The 16,904-nt window shown below is 35.7% G+C and overlaps 3 protein-coding genes and 1 pseudogene across 3 annotated transcripts; all 4 read left to right on the forward strand.

Annotated features, from left to right (window-relative positions):
* Window positions 1-1,122: 1,122 nt before the first annotated feature.
* On the forward strand, window positions 1,123-5,310 carry LOC106420390 (receptor-like protein kinase At5g59670). The gene is made up of 13 exons (XM_048743007.1): window positions 1,123-1,281; window positions 1,426-1,957; window positions 2,181-2,659; window positions 2,785-2,929; window positions 3,036-3,107; window positions 3,227-3,298; window positions 3,368-3,436; window positions 3,539-3,702; window positions 3,806-4,026; window positions 4,128-4,254; window positions 4,326-4,391; window positions 4,479-4,668; window positions 4,768-5,310. Exons 1-13 carry the CDS (start codon window positions 1,200-1,202, stop codon window positions 5,090-5,092), a joined length of 2,544 nt encoding a protein of 847 aa, XP_048598964.1. The 5' UTR covers window positions 1,123-1,199; the 3' UTR covers window positions 5,093-5,310.
* A 973-nt stretch (window positions 5,311-6,283) lies between these two features.
* Window positions 6,284-8,061, forward strand: LOC125578993 (probable LRR receptor-like serine/threonine-protein kinase PAM74; the record flags this gene model as incomplete). Its single annotated transcript, XM_048742170.1, has 1 exon — window positions 6,284-8,061. A coding segment is annotated over one exon (693 nt), but the record flags the coding sequence as incomplete, so codon positions are not given.
* Window positions 8,062-9,297: 1,236 nt separating this feature from the next.
* LOC106420389 (probable LRR receptor-like serine/threonine-protein kinase PAM74) lies at window positions 9,298-11,433 on the forward strand. Its single transcript, XM_013861228.2, has 7 exons — window positions 9,298-9,404; window positions 9,504-9,667; window positions 9,757-9,983; window positions 10,079-10,205; window positions 10,296-10,361; window positions 10,438-10,627; window positions 10,732-11,433. The coding sequence occupies exons 1-7, from the start codon at window positions 9,313-9,315 to the stop codon at window positions 11,132-11,134; spliced, it is 1,269 nt and encodes a 422-aa protein (XP_013716682.2). The 5' UTR covers window positions 9,298-9,312; the 3' UTR covers window positions 11,135-11,433.
* A 193-nt stretch (window positions 11,434-11,626) lies between these two features.
* On the forward strand, window positions 11,627-16,891 carry LOC125579208 (annotated as a pseudogene).
* The last annotated feature ends 13 nt before the right edge of the window (window positions 16,892-16,904 follow it).

Below are 16,904 nucleotides of genomic sequence, written 5' to 3' on the forward strand. Positions count from 1 at the left end.
AGTCAGTACGAGATCTAGTTCGTTTGTAATCGAATCGCAACAATGAATCGAGTTCGTGTGATCAATCTAAAACACCTAAAAGAACCAAGATCGTGAAAGCACAAAAAAACACAGCAAGATATTATCCAGTTCGAACGCAAATAGCAACTCTACGTCTGGTCGAGGATCACCTCGGAATTCACTAAGCTCACTGAATCTAACGCCGCCGTATCATCGTAGTATCTCTGATTAGCGGAAAAACCCCAAGAGAAATCACTCACCCCCGTAGAAACAAATCTCTCTCTCTCTATCGCTTTTCTCTCTCACCTTGTTTTCCAGAACAACTCACACACTCTACAACTTGTCACAGACGCTAGATAACGACTGTAAAAAGGCCTCCAGCTGTGGACCCCACTCTGTAACAAACTCTCCGAGAATGAAAGTGATGACTCGGCATGTATTACAATAAGATTAAACCGACTCCTAAATCGGAATACAAATTCAAATCATTCAATCAGACCAAAACCGGTTCTGATTTCCACGGAGTCTTCACAACCAACTTCCTACAGTTAAACCTACAAGAGGCACAAATTAGTGAGAGCTGTCCAACACAGAGAAAATTCTTCATTAATTGTCTTAACTATAATCGGTTTCTTTTCATGTGTTTACTCTTGAGTGTCACGCCATGAAAGATCACAAATCAAATATTCTAGAAAATCAAAGGAAAATAATATGAATTGTGAGTTCTTATTCGATTATCTTTAACCCTAAATGATTCTCAAATTAGTGAGAAAGAATGGATTTACTCCCAGACTTGTCAACTCATTCTCCTTTGATGTAAAAATTTGTTCCATAACGTGCTTCTGGGTCTACTCCAAATTCGCTTGGTAAGTTGGTGATAGTGATGTTGGTACATTGTTGTCCTCTTAACCCTTGCCTTCTTCCCTGGGTGAAGCTGGCACAAGAAAACACATTTACTTATTTTCAACAATGGCCTGAAAAAGTCTTTCTTTGTAGTGTATGATTTGGGTTTGCTTGTTTATTCGCTACTCTTTTCATTCTTCTTGTTACATTGTGGAAACATACTATTGACTTGTAAAATTCAGTCTTTTATTTTAGTGTACAATTTGGGTTTTGCTTATTTATTCACTATTTATCTCTCACTGGTTTTCTTCATTGGTAAAAGTTTTCTTCATTATTTCCTCAGGAGTTAATAGAATATGGAGAGTTCTTTCTGGCTTCTGTTGGTGCTGCTTGCAACGTTGGCCATCATTCATATTATTCAAGCTCAAGACCAAGAAGGTATCTTACTTTTTCTATATACATCCTCCCATACTAAAGTTTTTTTCTTTTGCTTGACAAAATCTTTTACAAACGTTTTGGTTTCTCAGAAGTGCACTGATTTTTATGGCTAATCTTTAAATGATGTCTGTTAACACTCAACAGAGTTCACCAGTTTAGATTGTGGGCTACCTGCGGACGAACTGTCTCCTTATATTGAGACTTATACCCATCTGAACTTCTCCTCAGACGCAACGTTCATCCAGAGTGGAAAAACTGCTAGAATTCAGATGGATAGATTAGAAAAGCCATACGCAACAATAAGATACTTTCCAGATGGAAGACGGAACTGTTACAATCTGAATGTGCAGATGGGACGTAAATATTTGATTAGAGCTTCCTTTATATATGGAAATTACGATGGTCTTGACAGTCCACCTGTTTTCGATCTCTATCTTGGACCTAATCTATGGGCCACGATAGATGTAGGAACATGGTTGAATGGTATATGGAATCATATTTTACACATCCCAACATCAAACTTGTTGCAGATTTGTCTTGCTAAGACTGGCGAAACTACACCACTAATATCAGCTCTGGAATTACGGCCCATGGGAAAAGACTCTTATACCACTAAATCTGGCTCCCTGAAAAGTCATCGGCGGTACTATCTTAGCAAGTCAGGTTATGATATACGGTAAGTCAATACTCTTCTTTTTTAATGAATATTAAATTAATTCAGATAAAAGTCGTTTTTACAATAATTAACATTGGTACTTTTAACTCTGAAGAGGAACATGATTTTAATCGTTTTAAGCTATGGAGATTGGGCTTGTCAAATTCAACTGAACATATTAATGAAATTGTTTCTTGACATAATTAATCCATTGCTAAAAAACAACATTGTTCCCACCCTCCAGGTACTCAAGCGATATATATGATCGCGTATGGAGCCCGTACTTTAAGAAGGAAAATTGGACCCATATTTCCACTGATCTCGACGTGGTCAATTCCAACAAATATGCTATACCGAAAGATGTACTAAAAAATGCTGCCACGCCTACCAGTGTCAGTTCGCCATTGACGATAGAATGGATTCCAGATAATCCTGATGATCAATACTACTTTTACGCTCACTTTGCTGAGATCCAAGACTTGCAGGCGAATGAAACTAGGGAGTTCAACGTGCTATGGAATGGAGTACAGCAGTCCGGCCCGTTCATTCCAAGAAGGCGAATCATAGATACTATCTCTAGCAAGTCACCGCTAATTTGCACTGGAGGGAAATGCAGTTTCCAGCTGATAAGAACCAAGAGATCAACTCTTCCACCTCTACTTAATGCTCTTGAATTCTACACACTTATTCAGTTTACACAGTCTGAAACAGATGAAAGCGATGGTATGTGACTTTCTTGTCGATGTTATGCATATAAGATCTATGCTTTGCTTTGCTATGTTGGTAGAAAAAATAAACAATAAATCCAATAGAGTACTCAAGAGATCAAAACTTTTTTTGTATGTCAGTGGGTGCTATAAAAAACATAGCAGCCACCTATGCATTGAATCGAATCAGCTGGCAAGGTGATCCATGCGTCCCTCAACAGTTTAGGTGGGACGGTTTAAACTGCACCAACACGAATATGTCCACGCCCCCAAGAATTACTACTTTGTAAGTCATAAGTTCACTAGTACTCATGCACGCACCTCACTCTTCAAGATCTCCTAGTAATCGTGATCATTAACACTTTTGAATGTGGTTTTGAACATTTCACTAGAAACTTGTCTTCAAGTGGTTTAACTGGAACTATAGCCGCTGCCATTCAAAATCTTACGCAACTAGAAACGATGTAAGTATTAATATTTTTAATTGAAGGCGAGGAATTAGTATTATATATATGATTACCAAAAAAAAATTAGTATTATATATATGGATTGGAATAAATTGTACAAACTTTCTCAACATTAGGGACTTCTCCAATAATAATTTGACTGGAGGGCTGCCGGACTTTCTAGGCAACATGAAATCGTTGTCAGTCATGTACGTTTCTGTCAGCATATTCTCTTATACTTATCAAATCCCATCTCAGATCATGGTTGTTTTTAACAGAAACTTAAGCGGGAACAATCTCAGTGGTTCAATTCCGCAAGCTCTTCAAAGGGAAGGACTAAAGCTATTGTAAGAAACTCTCCACATTGAATTATGAACTTTTATATGTTGTTATCCATAGCCTGTTTTGTGCAATTGCTGATGTCCTGTACAAACATTTTCTTCTTGTAGAGTTGAAGGAAATCCAAAGCTTTGTTTCTCTGATTCATGTATAAAACCACATAAGAAAAAACCAGTTGTACCAATTGTTGCATCAGTTGTTTCTGCAGCCGTTGTCATTGCTATATTGGTTCTTTTTCTTATATTCAAAAATAAAAAGTCAACAGTTCTACAAGGTATTTGCAAGAGACATCAACTAAGAATACCGTTGCTATGTTCCATTAAAAAAAGAGAAATAAAAATGTATATATATGATAACATCCCTATTCTGATGTACAGGTCAACCGAGGAAGTCAAGGATGAAGCTCAAGTTTGCTAATAAAAACAGCAAAAGATTCACATATTCAGAGATTATACAAATGACAAATAACTTCCAAAGAGTTTTAGGTAAAGGAGGATTCGGCATGGTGTATCATGGTACTGTAAATGATTCTGATCAGGTGGCTGTTAAAGTACTCTCTAAATCTTCAGCTCAAGGTTATAAAGAATTCAAAGCAGAGGTATTTTAGTTCTGAAATTTTCCCATCTAAATAATGATGTGCTTCTAGTATCACCAATGGTTTTGCCTTTCAATATTTTCTTGACATGAGTCTTACCTTAGGTTGATCTTCTTGTGAGAGTTCACCATACAAATTTGGTGGTCCTCGTTGGGTATTGCTATGAAAGCGATCACTTGGCCCTCGTTTATGAGTTTCTTCCCAATGCAGACTTGAAACAACATTTGTCAGGTTATATATAGATATTTCACGTGTAGCATTAACTCAAGAAACATTTATGGATCTGACGATCTAATATACAGGAAAAAGAGGTAGATCCGTCATCAACTGGAGTGTCAGACTACATATAGCTTTGGATACAGCACTTGGTTCGTACTAAGTTAAAAATAATTCTAGGGAAATATAGTGTTTTAGTTGTGTTACAGCAACCAGTTGATAATAATTCCATTTCATAGGATTGGAGTACTTACATATTGGATGCACACCACCAATGGTTCATAGAGATGTCAAAACTGCCAACATATTGTTGGATGAGAATTTCAAGGCCAAACTAGCTGATTTTGGGCTCTCAAGATCTTTCCAAAGTAGAGGTGAATCTCAAGAGTCAACGGTGATTGCTGGTACTATTGGATACCTTGATCCCGAGTAAGTATCTTTATTTTTCACATACACACACATGCTGCTCTGAATCATTATATTCCTTCATCAGTGGTTACATAGTATTACCATTTCCTTGTCTTGCAGATATTATCGTACAGGTCGGTTGGCTGAGAAGAGTGATGTCTATAGTTATGGGGTCGTTTTATTGGAGATGATCACAAACCAACCCGTTATCTCTAAAGAGTGTAACATAGCAGAATGGGTTGGCTCTACACTTAACCAAAGTGATATAACTGAGATCATGGATCCAAACCTTGGTGGGGTTTATGAAACTAACTCTGCGTGGAGAGCTCTTGAGTTGGCAATGTCATGTGCTGATCCTATTTCCTCAAAACGACCAACCATGTCTCAGGTTATCATCGAGTTAAAAGAGTGTATTGCTTGTGAAAACTCAAGGATGAATGAATAGCAATCAAGGCTTGGAGTCTCAATGAATGAACATTAGCTTGGATAGTTCAGTAGTTCCTGGGGAAATATAGTTTTGAGTGTTCTCAATTTGTAGTACCAATAAGGAAACAACATAATTTGAAAAAATAGCCAAAGAGTGTAAAGTAGAATTATTATTGTTTTCATAAGATAACATTTTAATTTTATTACATTTATCTTTAATATCATATACTTTGTTCTTTGGCTTCTTTGGACCCACTTGTAATGAAGGGGGTCAGTTGAACCAGGAAAATTTCAAAAGTGTATAAAATAGCTGAGTGTGTGTACAGATTGATAGATGAGCACGGCATAGATAAATTTTACTCAATTTGCAACCGTAAATAAGCTTTGATTATCAACGCGGTTTGGAACAGTTCTAATGAGCTATGGCCACAGTCACAGCCTGATTGATACCCGAAAAAGAAACTAATAATTTCTCTTGACAGGAGGTCTCGCGGTCACCGCGGTTAGCTATTTGACTTATTTCTGCTCTTAAACGAATTCATTACGCTAAGCAACTTAGCCTCTACTTAATAGAATTACGAATTAAGATGTTCTTCTTAGACTTTGTCTCCTGTTATTCCTTAACGTACTGGCAGGCCTGCTCAATATTTTCCATGAATGAGTTGACGATGGTAATGTTTAAACAAGCTGTGATTGACAGATTCTCTCCAGAAAAACAAGTTGCCTATTTTTTTTTTACCAAGAAAACTATAAACAGTATTGGCAGGCCAATGTCCCTAGAGTCAAGTTAGTTGCAATAGAAAACACATTTACTTTTCGTTTACTTGATTTTTTTTTAAATATTTCCACACTCAGGACATCTTGCCATGTTGCCAGAGGCTTGACTTTCTTTTCCGTTTAGATTTTATCTATTTATACGTTGAGTTTCTCTCAAACTCGGGCATTGGTGATGTTTTGACATCTTAGCAATTATGAATACTCCTTTGTTTCTGGTATTAGGAGTTTTTGCTATTATTGGTCTTATTCAAGCTCAGGATCAACAAGGTATCCACTTCTTCTTAATGCTTTGGCTCTAAAATGTACCAAATAAATTTGGTTCCTTAAATGTACACCATTTACCGAAAATATTTTTTACACGATTCATTCTCATTTCTCTATTTTTAACGAATTATAGAACACAAATTTTTTTTTTTGTCAAATTTGGGAATGAACAATAAGTAGTAACATATATTCTTCGTTATTCTTATTATTTTGTTCCTTTCTTTCTAATTTTTGTTCCTATTGTGTCTCAATCATTTTGTACTTGAAATTCTTTTATTTTTTTGGATTCTCACTTTTTAGTTCATGTCTCTTGTCAGGGTTTATCAGTTTGGATTGTGGTTTACCTGTGACTGAACCATCTCCTTATAATGAGCTATCAACCGGACTACAGTTTTCCTCTGATGCAAAGTTCATACAGAGTGGCAAAATCGGTAAAATCCAGGCGAATCTGGAGAGTCAATACCTGAAGCCGTACACGAGGCTGAGATATTTCCCGGAAGGGATACGCAACTGCTATAATCTGCCTGTTGAGAATAACAGGAAATATTTGATTAGGGCTAGGTTTGTTTATGGGAATTATGATGATCTTAACACTTACCCGCAATTTGATCTGCATCTAGGCCCTAATCCGTGGGCAACAATAGATTTACAAGAGTTTGTGAATGGTACAGTGAATGAGATTATTCACACCCAAACATCAAACTCATTGCAGATTTGTCTTGTTAAGACAGGGAAAACTACACCAATGATCTCAGCCTTGGAACTACGGCCGTTGGGTAATAACTCTTACAACACAGAGTCAGGTTCCCTGAATCTTTTCATTAGGATGTATGCCAACAAAACAGATGGCTTACTACGGTAAGTAAGGTTCAACAGTTGTGGAATCCATATTCATTTATTTATTTCTTAAAATACTAAATATTTAATCAAAACTAGATTTTGACCCGCACATCCGTGTAAACGTCATCTTTAACTTATATATTATCCAAAAATATATTTTATATGATTGAATGTATATATTTTAAAAACTTGTCAATATAAATATTTCTAATATGTACTTTAAACACAACAATTTGATAGGAGATATCAACAATAATTTTATTGTGTCTTCAACAGTCAATATTGTTAACCGATTATATATATATATATATATATTTATTTATTTATTTATCTTGTTAGATTTTATTTCGTATAGAAGCAATAATGTAGATATGCATAAAATACATATTTATAAATAATTTTTATTATTTTACATAAATTGATTATTTAATTGATTATTTACATGTATTTAAAACATTTTTAGTTCTTATTAATAAATAATTAGGTCTCGGATGCTATTTTATGATAAAATATTTCACATTAATTTAAAATTAACATAAAATATTTTTACGATAAAATGTTTCACATTAATTTAAAATATTTAAAAGTATCCTATCTGGTTAGTTAAATTTTTAGATTACGATTTTGTCGTAGGACATTTAATTTTCTATTATGAAGTATTTATATAAAAGGATTATATGTGCTTTATATTTTTGATAATGATTTTAATTGAAGCATTAACATACTTTCATTTATTTTATAGTATATATAAAAATAATATTCACATTGTCCATTTTATATATTTTGTTTTCTGATACTTATTTTTAATCTAATATATGCTTAGTTAAAAATATAGATTGTATTTGAAAGATTATTATCTTTTTTTAGTTAATATGATAACAATAAGTTAAGGATACAGTAAGTATGTTAGAATGTCACTGATATTATGAATATTTTGTGGAGCTGATTAAGACAAAGTGTATCCAAAAGTGTAGTTAATATGCATAATATATACATGTCAATTAATTCCTAATTTACTTAAATTGTAATCAGTTTTTGAAAACTGTGTTATTATAGGAATATTTTGGGCAGTATATTTTTAAAATCTTGTGTATCTAAAAATCGTTAAGTATATTTTTAAAATCTTGTGTTAAATTATTACTTGAGTGGCATTTTTGTAATTAAATAGATAGTTTAAGTTTTGTCCATCAGTTTATGTTTGTTGTAGTAGTATAGATATTCCAAAAGGGCATATAGGTACATGTTCAAGACTAATACGTTATTTGTTTCACATATAGGTACCCCGATGATGCTTACGATCGTAGTTGGTTTAACTTTCTTTCCACGAGTTGGTCTCAGATTTTCACCACCCTCGAAGTTAGCAATGATAACAATTATGCTCCACCAAAAAAGGCTCTTGCAACCGCTGCTATACCTTCCAATCTCAGTGCGCCATTGACAGTCAGTTGGACGCCGGAAAAACATGGTGACCAATATTACTTGTATAGCCACTTCGCTGAGATACAAGATTTACATGCCAACGATACCAGGGAATTTGACGTGTTATGGAATGGAGCTGTTACTATTGAAGCTTTTGTTCCTTCAAAGTTACTGATTGATACTTTCATGAATAAGTCTCCAGAGACTTGCGATGGAGGGAAATGTAGCTACCAGCTAATAAAAACCTCGAAATCAACTCTTCCTCCTCTACTAAATGCTCTTGAGATCTACACGGTTATCCAATTCCCACAATCGGAAACAGATGAAAACGATGGTACGTTATTTATTATAAAGATGTAAGATCAATTTATTATATATGTTAATCCTCGCATGTTAAACTTTCACATCAGTGGTTGCTATCAAAGATATCGAAACTGCCTATGGATTGAGTAGAATCAAGTGGCAAGGAGATCCTTGCGTCCCTCAAATGTATGCATGGGACGGTTTGAATTGTAGCTACACCGCTATTTCTACACCTCCAAGAATAACGTCCTTGTAAGTCGTAAGATCACGCATGCATGCACAAACATACTTATCTCTAGATTATGTTAACAGTCATGCTTTTGAATCACCAGAAACTTGTCTTCAAGCGGGTTAACTGGAACCATAGCGGCTGGTATTCAAAACCTTACACTACTACAAAAACTGTAAGCGTCTTCTATTGTTGATCGAGTGCAAAATAGTGGTTGTGTCCTTGGAAGTAAACTAGTTGACATTTACTTTAATTTGAATCTAAACTTTAGAGACTTGTCAAATAACAAATTGACTGGAGCGGTGCCTGAGTTTCTAGTCCAGATGACATCGTTGGTGATCATGTAAGTTCCTCAGCATGTTTTCTATTACTTATTCAATTTCTATTTGAGTCATGTGTCTTTATGCATGATGATTGCTCCTTTTAACAGAAACCTAAGAGGGAACGATCTTACTGGTCACGTTCCTCAAGCTCTTCAAAGAAATGGACTAGAGTTACTGTAAGAAACTTTAACTCCCACATATTTTTTAATATTCATCTGGTATATATTACTGCCTTTTGTGATTTGATGTCTTGAACAACACTCGTCTACTTGCAGAGTTGAAGGAAACCCGAGGCTTTGTCTCTCTGGTTCGTGCACAAAAGACTCCAAGAAGAAATTTCCACTGATAATTGTTGCATCAGTTGCTTCTGTAGCCATAATCGTTATTGTGTTGGTTCTTGTGTTTGTTCTCAAAAAGAAGAAGCCATCATCCGTGGAAGGTAATTTCCAGGAGATATCTCATCAAATCAAGTAACTACATAAATTAATTGTATTTTTTTTCTTACATCCCTACTTGTTTCTTCTATAGCTGCACAACTTCCACCAATTACGCCAAACATTAAACCATCAATTGAGACGAAAAAGAGAAGGTTTACTTATTCAGAGGTTATGAAAATGACAAATAATTTCCAAACAGTAGTAGGCGAAGGTGGATTCGGTGTTGTGTGCCACGGTACTCTAAATGATTCCGAACAAGTAGCTGTTAAATTGCTCTCTCAATCATCTAGTCAAGGCTATAAGCATTTTAAGGCAGAGGTATACGCCTAATCTTCTTAAAAGATATTATGATCATCTTAATTAGCATCATACCCTTATGTTATCTCTTGTTTTTCTTTTCCATGGATGATTAGGTTGATCTTCTTCTAAGAGTTCACTATACAAATTTGGTGAACCTCGTTGGATATTGCGATGAAGGAGATCATTTGGCTCTTATCTATGAGTTTATGCCAAATGGAGACTTAAAACAACATCTATCTGGTAAACGCCTGAACTTATGATTCCAGAATTTAGCTTGACTATGTGTATAACTTACAAGGTTCACAAGGATCTAAAGGATAAACCATTCAGGAAAACGTGGTGGATCCATTTTCAAATGGGGCAGTCGGCTGCAAATAGCTCTGGAGGCTGCACTAGGTTAGTACTAAGCTCAAACAATGGAAGTATAACTTTTCTTCTGACCGATTAACAATATAACCACTCCTTTGAATAGGTTTGGAATATCTACATGTTGGATGCACACCGCCAATTGTACATAGAGATATCAAAACGACAAACATATTGTTGGACCAACAGTTAAAGGCTAAGATCGCCGATTTTGGCCTTTCAAGATCTTTCCCTGTTGGAGGTGAAACCCATGTTTCAACTGTTGTTGCTGGTACACCTGGATATCTTGATCCAGAGTAAGTATCATTAGTCAACAATTACAATATGCTAATAATAAATTTTCATTTTCTTCTGCAATGATTAAAGAGTATATATAATAACCATTTAATTTGCCTTGAAGATATTACCATACAAGTCGGCTGGGTGAGAAGAGCGATGTGTACAGCTTTGGAATTGTGTTATTGGAAATGATCACAAATCAACCAGTGATTGACCAATCCCGTCAAAGGTCTCACATAGCTCAGTGGGTTGGGTTTGAGCTCAACCGAGGAGATATCACTAGTATTATAGATCCAAACCTCCACAGGGATTACGAGTCTCGTTCTGTATGGAGAGCTCTTGAACTGGCGATGTCCTGCGTGAATCCTTCTTCACTAAACCGACCAAATATGTCCCAGGTTGCTAATGAACTGAAAGAGTGTCTTGCGTCTGAAAACTCTAGGAGAAATATGAATATGGACTCTCAGAGTTCTCCTGAAGTGAGCATAAGCTTTGACACTGGAATGTTTCCGAGGGCAAGATAGTTTGTTTGTGCTGCAAAGTAAGACGACCAATGACCGTGACGAGCATATGAGGCTTATAGTGAACTGTTTTGAATCACAATTAACTGTTTACGCCTTTTCTTTTTATGAATTTTGGGTGACAAGAAAAAAAACATTGAGAATTTCTGAAGAACTTTTGAACATGAACTTGGAAAAGTTAGTTTGTGGAGTAATTAACATATGACGAGGGCGTGTCCTCTATGTATCAGACTATCAGTACACTGTTTTGTGGTTACGGTTACAAACAGGAATCAATGAATATATAATCGGCCAGTTTATATATGCAAATCAAGTTCTCTATAACACGGTAGAAAAAAATGGATTGTGACTTATTCACTACCCTTAAACATAATACTTGCGCTGACTTACAAGAGTCAGATACTAGTGTGAACTGTCAAACAAAGGCATTCGCAAATCAGTGAGAAAGAATGGAAAGTGCTCTAGGAATTGTCTTAGATAATTAATCCTCCAAGCACCTTATGCAACTTGACCATGTAACCTGACTTGTTATCATAATGTTGCTGGAAATGAATGAGAAGAAGGGCTGTATATAGAGTTTCTCCCCTGGGGAAAATTCATTGGACCAACAATAAAAAGCTACTTCGGTCATTCTCGCACAGTTTCGTGTCGTGACCCTCAGCCTGAATGCTCTTGTCTGCTTCACCACCGCTGATTTATTGTCTGAACTGAAATCGTTAGTGGTAACCTCTGCTCCAGCTGTATCAAACTTACGCATAGTGACCAGCTACTCCAGTGATCGTGAAGAGTGAAACACTTGATAGAGAAAGAACTCTCAATCATGAATTTGCTATAGGCTTGTTCGATGCAGAAACCTCGTCCAGGTCAAATTCATTCTATCAGGTCGTCTTCATACTCTCCACTTTTTTTCCTGTCGAGAGGCGAAGAAAAATGAAACAATACATCTTCAGTCTTTTTTCTTGTCTGAAAATAAGGCCTCCTCTGATTCATTTTTCCTCAGTTCTTCAGTCTTGAAACTTCTTTCGAAATCTACTGTAATCACATAATCATTTGCAGAGACTTGAGACTCAACTGCCTCTTGGTTTGAGTTGACCACAACATGAGAATCCTCTTCCTCCTGTCACTTTTCTTGTTCTGCGACTCATTTGAACATGTCGCTTGTCTATTCAACGGCTTTGACCTTGCCAAGGATATAAGTAACTCCTTCAGAATCTGCAACAGAAGCCATAGAACTTTCTTTCCCCAGGGAGAGACCATCATCTTGATTATTACAAGGTAAACAGAAACACATGCGGGCTATGAGAAACCAGCACTCATTCTCTTTTCAATAGTGGATACAGGTATAAAGCCCTGTAAGAAGAACGCCAATCCAATCTAAAAGAGCATGTTCAGAGCAAAAGCAGTTCCCAATAGCTGTAGAAATGAAATCAACAAATGGAGATGTTGTTCTATTAGAGAAAACGTTATTTGAAGCCACCAATATGATCCAGAGTAACTGTTTTCACAAAGAAATCCTACAAGGCGAGTAGGGGGAAGAGCTACGCACCTCATATTTGTATTGTGAATCTGCTCTATGATTATCTTACAATTTCCAGGATCAATTATATGCGATTGAAACAAGAAAACAAGGTCCTCTAAGTAGGCAAATAAATTCTTCGAACGAAGTTATTGGTGAAACAAACAGATTGGTGCCTACTTAGGATCAGAGAGATTGGCAAATTGTAGACAAGAACAAAATCAGAAACAATTTCAATACCTATCAATTTTACTTCTCTAGTTATATAAATTTCAGACTCTAAAAAATAATAAAAATAAATAAATAAATAAATTCAGACTCTAATAACCCATTCTTTATGGAGTGTAAGCACATATAAGATTCGTTGTTCTTGTTTGGGCGATGTATTTGTATGTGCTTTCTTCTAAAAATTGATTTAGGCAGATAAGAAGAAAGGTGTTACAAAGACTAATAAAATTAGACTAATTAACGATGTGGGTTACGTATTCAACGTGGACGTTTTAGGTGTCTAATTTTGTTAAGTCAACACACACATGAGGAATTATGTTTCCTAGTCAATAGTTGGAGAATAAATGTGTTAATTTCATATTGTTGAGAAACTAAATGATCATTTTTCCAGTTGTTATCACATATTTTCCAGTTGTTATCACTTATTTTGTTGTCATATTTTGCTTATGTTTTCTATGTAAAAAATTATAGTAGAAACTTTATAAACTAATATTCAATAAACTAATAGATTTCTTCGGTCCTCAGTTGTATCGGTTCAAAATAGGACATCAATCGATAAAATAATAAGATAATATTTTTATAAAAAAATTTATATAAATATATGGTCCTATTAAAATCATAAAATAAATAATTATATACATATATAATTTTTGTATAAGTACAAATAACCATTTTATGTTTGTTTATATTAAATTATTTGGACATTTTCTTAATATTTCAATATATTTTGATAATAATTATTAAAATTGTATCTAAAACACATTTAAATTATATGAAACATATTTTATATACACCAAATAATATGATAAAAGCAATATGAATGTAGAATTTCTAAACATAATAGTAAAATCAATTATTTTTTATTTTATAAAAAGATATTCTAAAATAGAAAAATTTTAAAAAGAAATTTTGTAAATTAGTTACTCTATAAATTAATAAATTATTATAGTCCCAATATTATTAATTTAGAAAGTTTTAGTGTAATATTCTCATATTTTGCTTAAAAATTCTTATATTTTGCTTATGTTTATTATGTAAAATTATTATGCAAAAGTATTGATATAATTTAGTGATTTAACTGATTTCTTCACAAAGCCGGATTTGTGGCCTTCCCGATCTCCTCGTCGCTGGAACTATTGTGCAAGAGTGTGAACTCGCCAGATTTACTAACTACATCACTGCTGCGCCTCCATCACATTACGCCGTCTCAAGCATCGACAGTTCTTCACAGAGTCAACTATGCGACTTTCAAACCGGAGTTGTTGCACGTAGACCCATCGCCATATCAAGTCAGATAGGACTTCAAATTTTCAATGGTTCCTACGGTTCTAGAGCTTCTCACCTAAAGTTCTTGCCAATCAAGATTCCAACTTCTTCCTATAGGTGTATTAATGTCGTTTTCGACTATCAATTGTTCTTTCGAACAATAGCCATGGGATCAAAAGTAAAGCTTCCTTTTGGGTTTCTTCATTTCGCTGAGCATGACTCGCCCCTTGATGGTTCTATTTTTAGTTGTTTTGTATTGTTTTCTAGCTTTTTTCTACGGTCGAGCATGTTTCCGGGATCTTTTGATTCAGTTATAAACTCTCATGCTCTTTGAGCTTTTAATATAAGTGGTGTTACAAAAAAAAAACTGATGTCAAACCCAAGTTATTGGGTGGATGGGAAGAAATGGCGTTGCTTGGCACAAAGATTACATTGTGAATCTCCCTAACGGTGAGGGTATTTGGGTTGCTCTTCATCCAAATGAGAAGGAACATCCGGAGTATTATGACTCCATACTTAATGGAGTTGAGATCTTCAAGATCAACGGTTCAGATGGTAATCTTGCCTCCTAATCCTATACCTGGTCCACAGGTGATTATATACACATCCAGAGTCCCACAAGTCCGACGTGATCCGTACAAGAACAAGCTGTATGTTGCGCTAGCTGTTTTAGGTCTCGTTGGTTGTTTATGTGTGATGATAGTTGATTACAAGGAGGAGCCTGCAAGTGATGTAACAGGGTGTCATCACTTCTCTTTTGATGAGATCAAAGCAGCTACTAAGAACTTCGATGAGTCCCGGGTGCTTGGTGTTGGAGGTTTTGGAAAGGTGTACAGAGGGGAGATTGAGGGTGGTGCTACCAAAGTAGCCATCAAGAGGGGTAATCCTCAATCCGGTCAAGGTGTACGTGAGTTCCAAACTGAGATTCAGTTGCTATCAAAGCTTAGACACCGTCATCTTGTGTCTTTCATCGGGTTCTGCGACGAGAATGGCGAGGTGATCTTAGTTTATGATTACATGGCTCATGGGACAATGAGAGAGCATCTCTACAAGACTAATAATGCTCCTCTTCCTTGGAAGCAACGTCTAGAGATATGCATTGGAGCGGGAAGGGGGTTGCACTATCTGCACACGGGCGCAAAGCACACGATCATCCACAGAGATGTGAAGACCACAAACATCCTGCTGGATGAGAAGTGGGTAGCAAAGTTTTCCGACTTCGGGCTGGCAAAGACTGATCCTTCACTTGACCAGACACACGAAATCTACTCGGGCTTGAAAGGAACTATCGGGTATCTCGACCCAGAGTACTACAGACGTCGACAACTGACAGACAAGTCAGATGTCTACTCCTTCGGTGTAGTTCTCTTGGAAGCTATTTGCGCACGGCCCGCTTTGGACCTCACACTAGCGGAAGAGCAAATGAACTTATCTGAGTGGGCAGCAAACTGCTACAAGAAAGGCATGCTTGATCAGATCGTTGATCCCTTTCTCAAAGGCAAGATCACACCAGAGTGCTTCCAAAAGTTTGCTGAAACCGCGATGAAATGTGTACAAGACGAGAGCGCATAACGAGACCGTCTATTGGAGAAGTTGTATGGAACTTGGAGTCCGCGTTGCAGCTTCAGGGGATGGACATGGATGATGATAATTAACAACGACGAGGGTTCTGATATGCATGAAGGGAGTGACTCGAGGAACAGTGGAATAAAGGAGAGTATTGGTGGAAGGAGTTTGTCTATTGAAGATTTTGATGGACTCACATTACGTGAGATCTTCTCTCATATCATAAAATCCTAAGTGACTGTTATGTGGGTATTGGATGAAGTAAGATAAGACAAGTAATCAAGATTCAAGAGTATAATAATAAAAGTAACCAGGGTTGGGTTTAGTTACTTACTTTATTTATGTTTAGGCTTTTGCTTATATATGAGAAAGGGGGGTTTGTGAGATGGGTTTGGAGTGAAAAGAGAGAGAGTGTAATCGGTATCTCTGTTACTGTTCTACAAATCAATATAAGCTTTTCTTATTGATCTCTGTATTTTTATTACATTTGAAGTACAGTTTCCTGTATTTGGCCAGCTTTTCAATTTGGATCCTCGTCAATTTGGATAGTTGTGAATCTTTTCATTGACTATCGATTTCTTGTTAGAAGTTGATTTCATGGTTGTTGATTTCTTTATCTCCCGCTGATGCGTGTATACTATGTTGAATCTGCTGGTGGTTATTAAGTCTTATGTGAAGTATTGTTTCTTGAGACAATGTGTGGAATATCCTCAATTAAGGTCCAAATTTGCTGAATGCCCATAATTATGGATAACCCAAAAAGAAGTAACTTTTTGACACTGTGCGGACGAAAATGCCCTTATGCTTTGTCGAAAACAAGTAACTCTAGATCTATCAGCTAAATATTTACATAGCATGTAACAATCTACATACCAACTAACATATCCGCTAATAATTTCAGTATCATCTAACAATCTATGTATCAAACAAATGTATCGACTAACAAATCATATATCAGTTAATGAAACTATTAACAATTAATAAGTTATCTATTAAATAGCTATAAATCTATTTGTAACAGCTAACACTTCATGTATCGGTTAATAATACATTAAAATCTAAATAATAGTAGGTAAGTAATAAAATACCTACTAACGTATATATTATCTAAAAGTTGATTGTGATTCGAAATTGGAAACATTGGAATTGGGGTGAGATAATAAGATTAGCATTATGGGTGTCAAAAGAATCAGAATA

Source organism: Brassica napus, chromosome A10 (genome assembly GCF_020379485.1).
Source record: "Brassica napus cultivar Da-Ae chromosome A10, Da-Ae, whole genome shotgun sequence".
NCBI lineage: Eukaryota > Viridiplantae > Streptophyta > Magnoliopsida > Brassicales > Brassicaceae > Brassica > Brassica napus.

What these genes read in the sequence shown, in the direction of transcription:
- LOC106420390 (XM_048743007.1), top strand. Translation starts at nt 1,200, where the DNA reads ATGGAGAGTTCTTTCTGGCTTCTGTTGGTGCTGCTTGCAACGTTGGCC. An exon ending in AAAGTCAACAGTTCTACAAG is followed by an intron (nt 3,703 to 3,805) that starts GTATTTGCAAGA and finishes TCTGATGTACAG; the next exon opens with GTCAACCGAGGAAGTCAAGG. An exon ending in CTTGAAACAACATTTGTCAG is followed by an intron (nt 4,255 to 4,325) that starts GTTATATATAGA and finishes TCTAATATACAG; the next exon opens with GAAAAAGAGGTAGATCCGTC.
- LOC106420389 (XM_013861228.2), top strand. Translation starts at nt 9,313, where the DNA reads ATGATGATTGCTCCTTTTAACAGAAACCTAAGAGGGAACGATCTTACT. An exon ending in AGAAATGGACTAGAGTTACT is followed by an intron (nt 9,405 to 9,503) that starts GTAAGAAACTTT and finishes GTCTACTTGCAG; the next exon opens with AGTTGAAGGAAACCCGAGGC. An exon ending in CCTGGATATCTTGATCCAGA is followed by an intron (nt 10,628 to 10,731) that starts GTAAGTATCATT and finishes TTTGCCTTGAAG; the next exon opens with ATATTACCATACAAGTCGGC.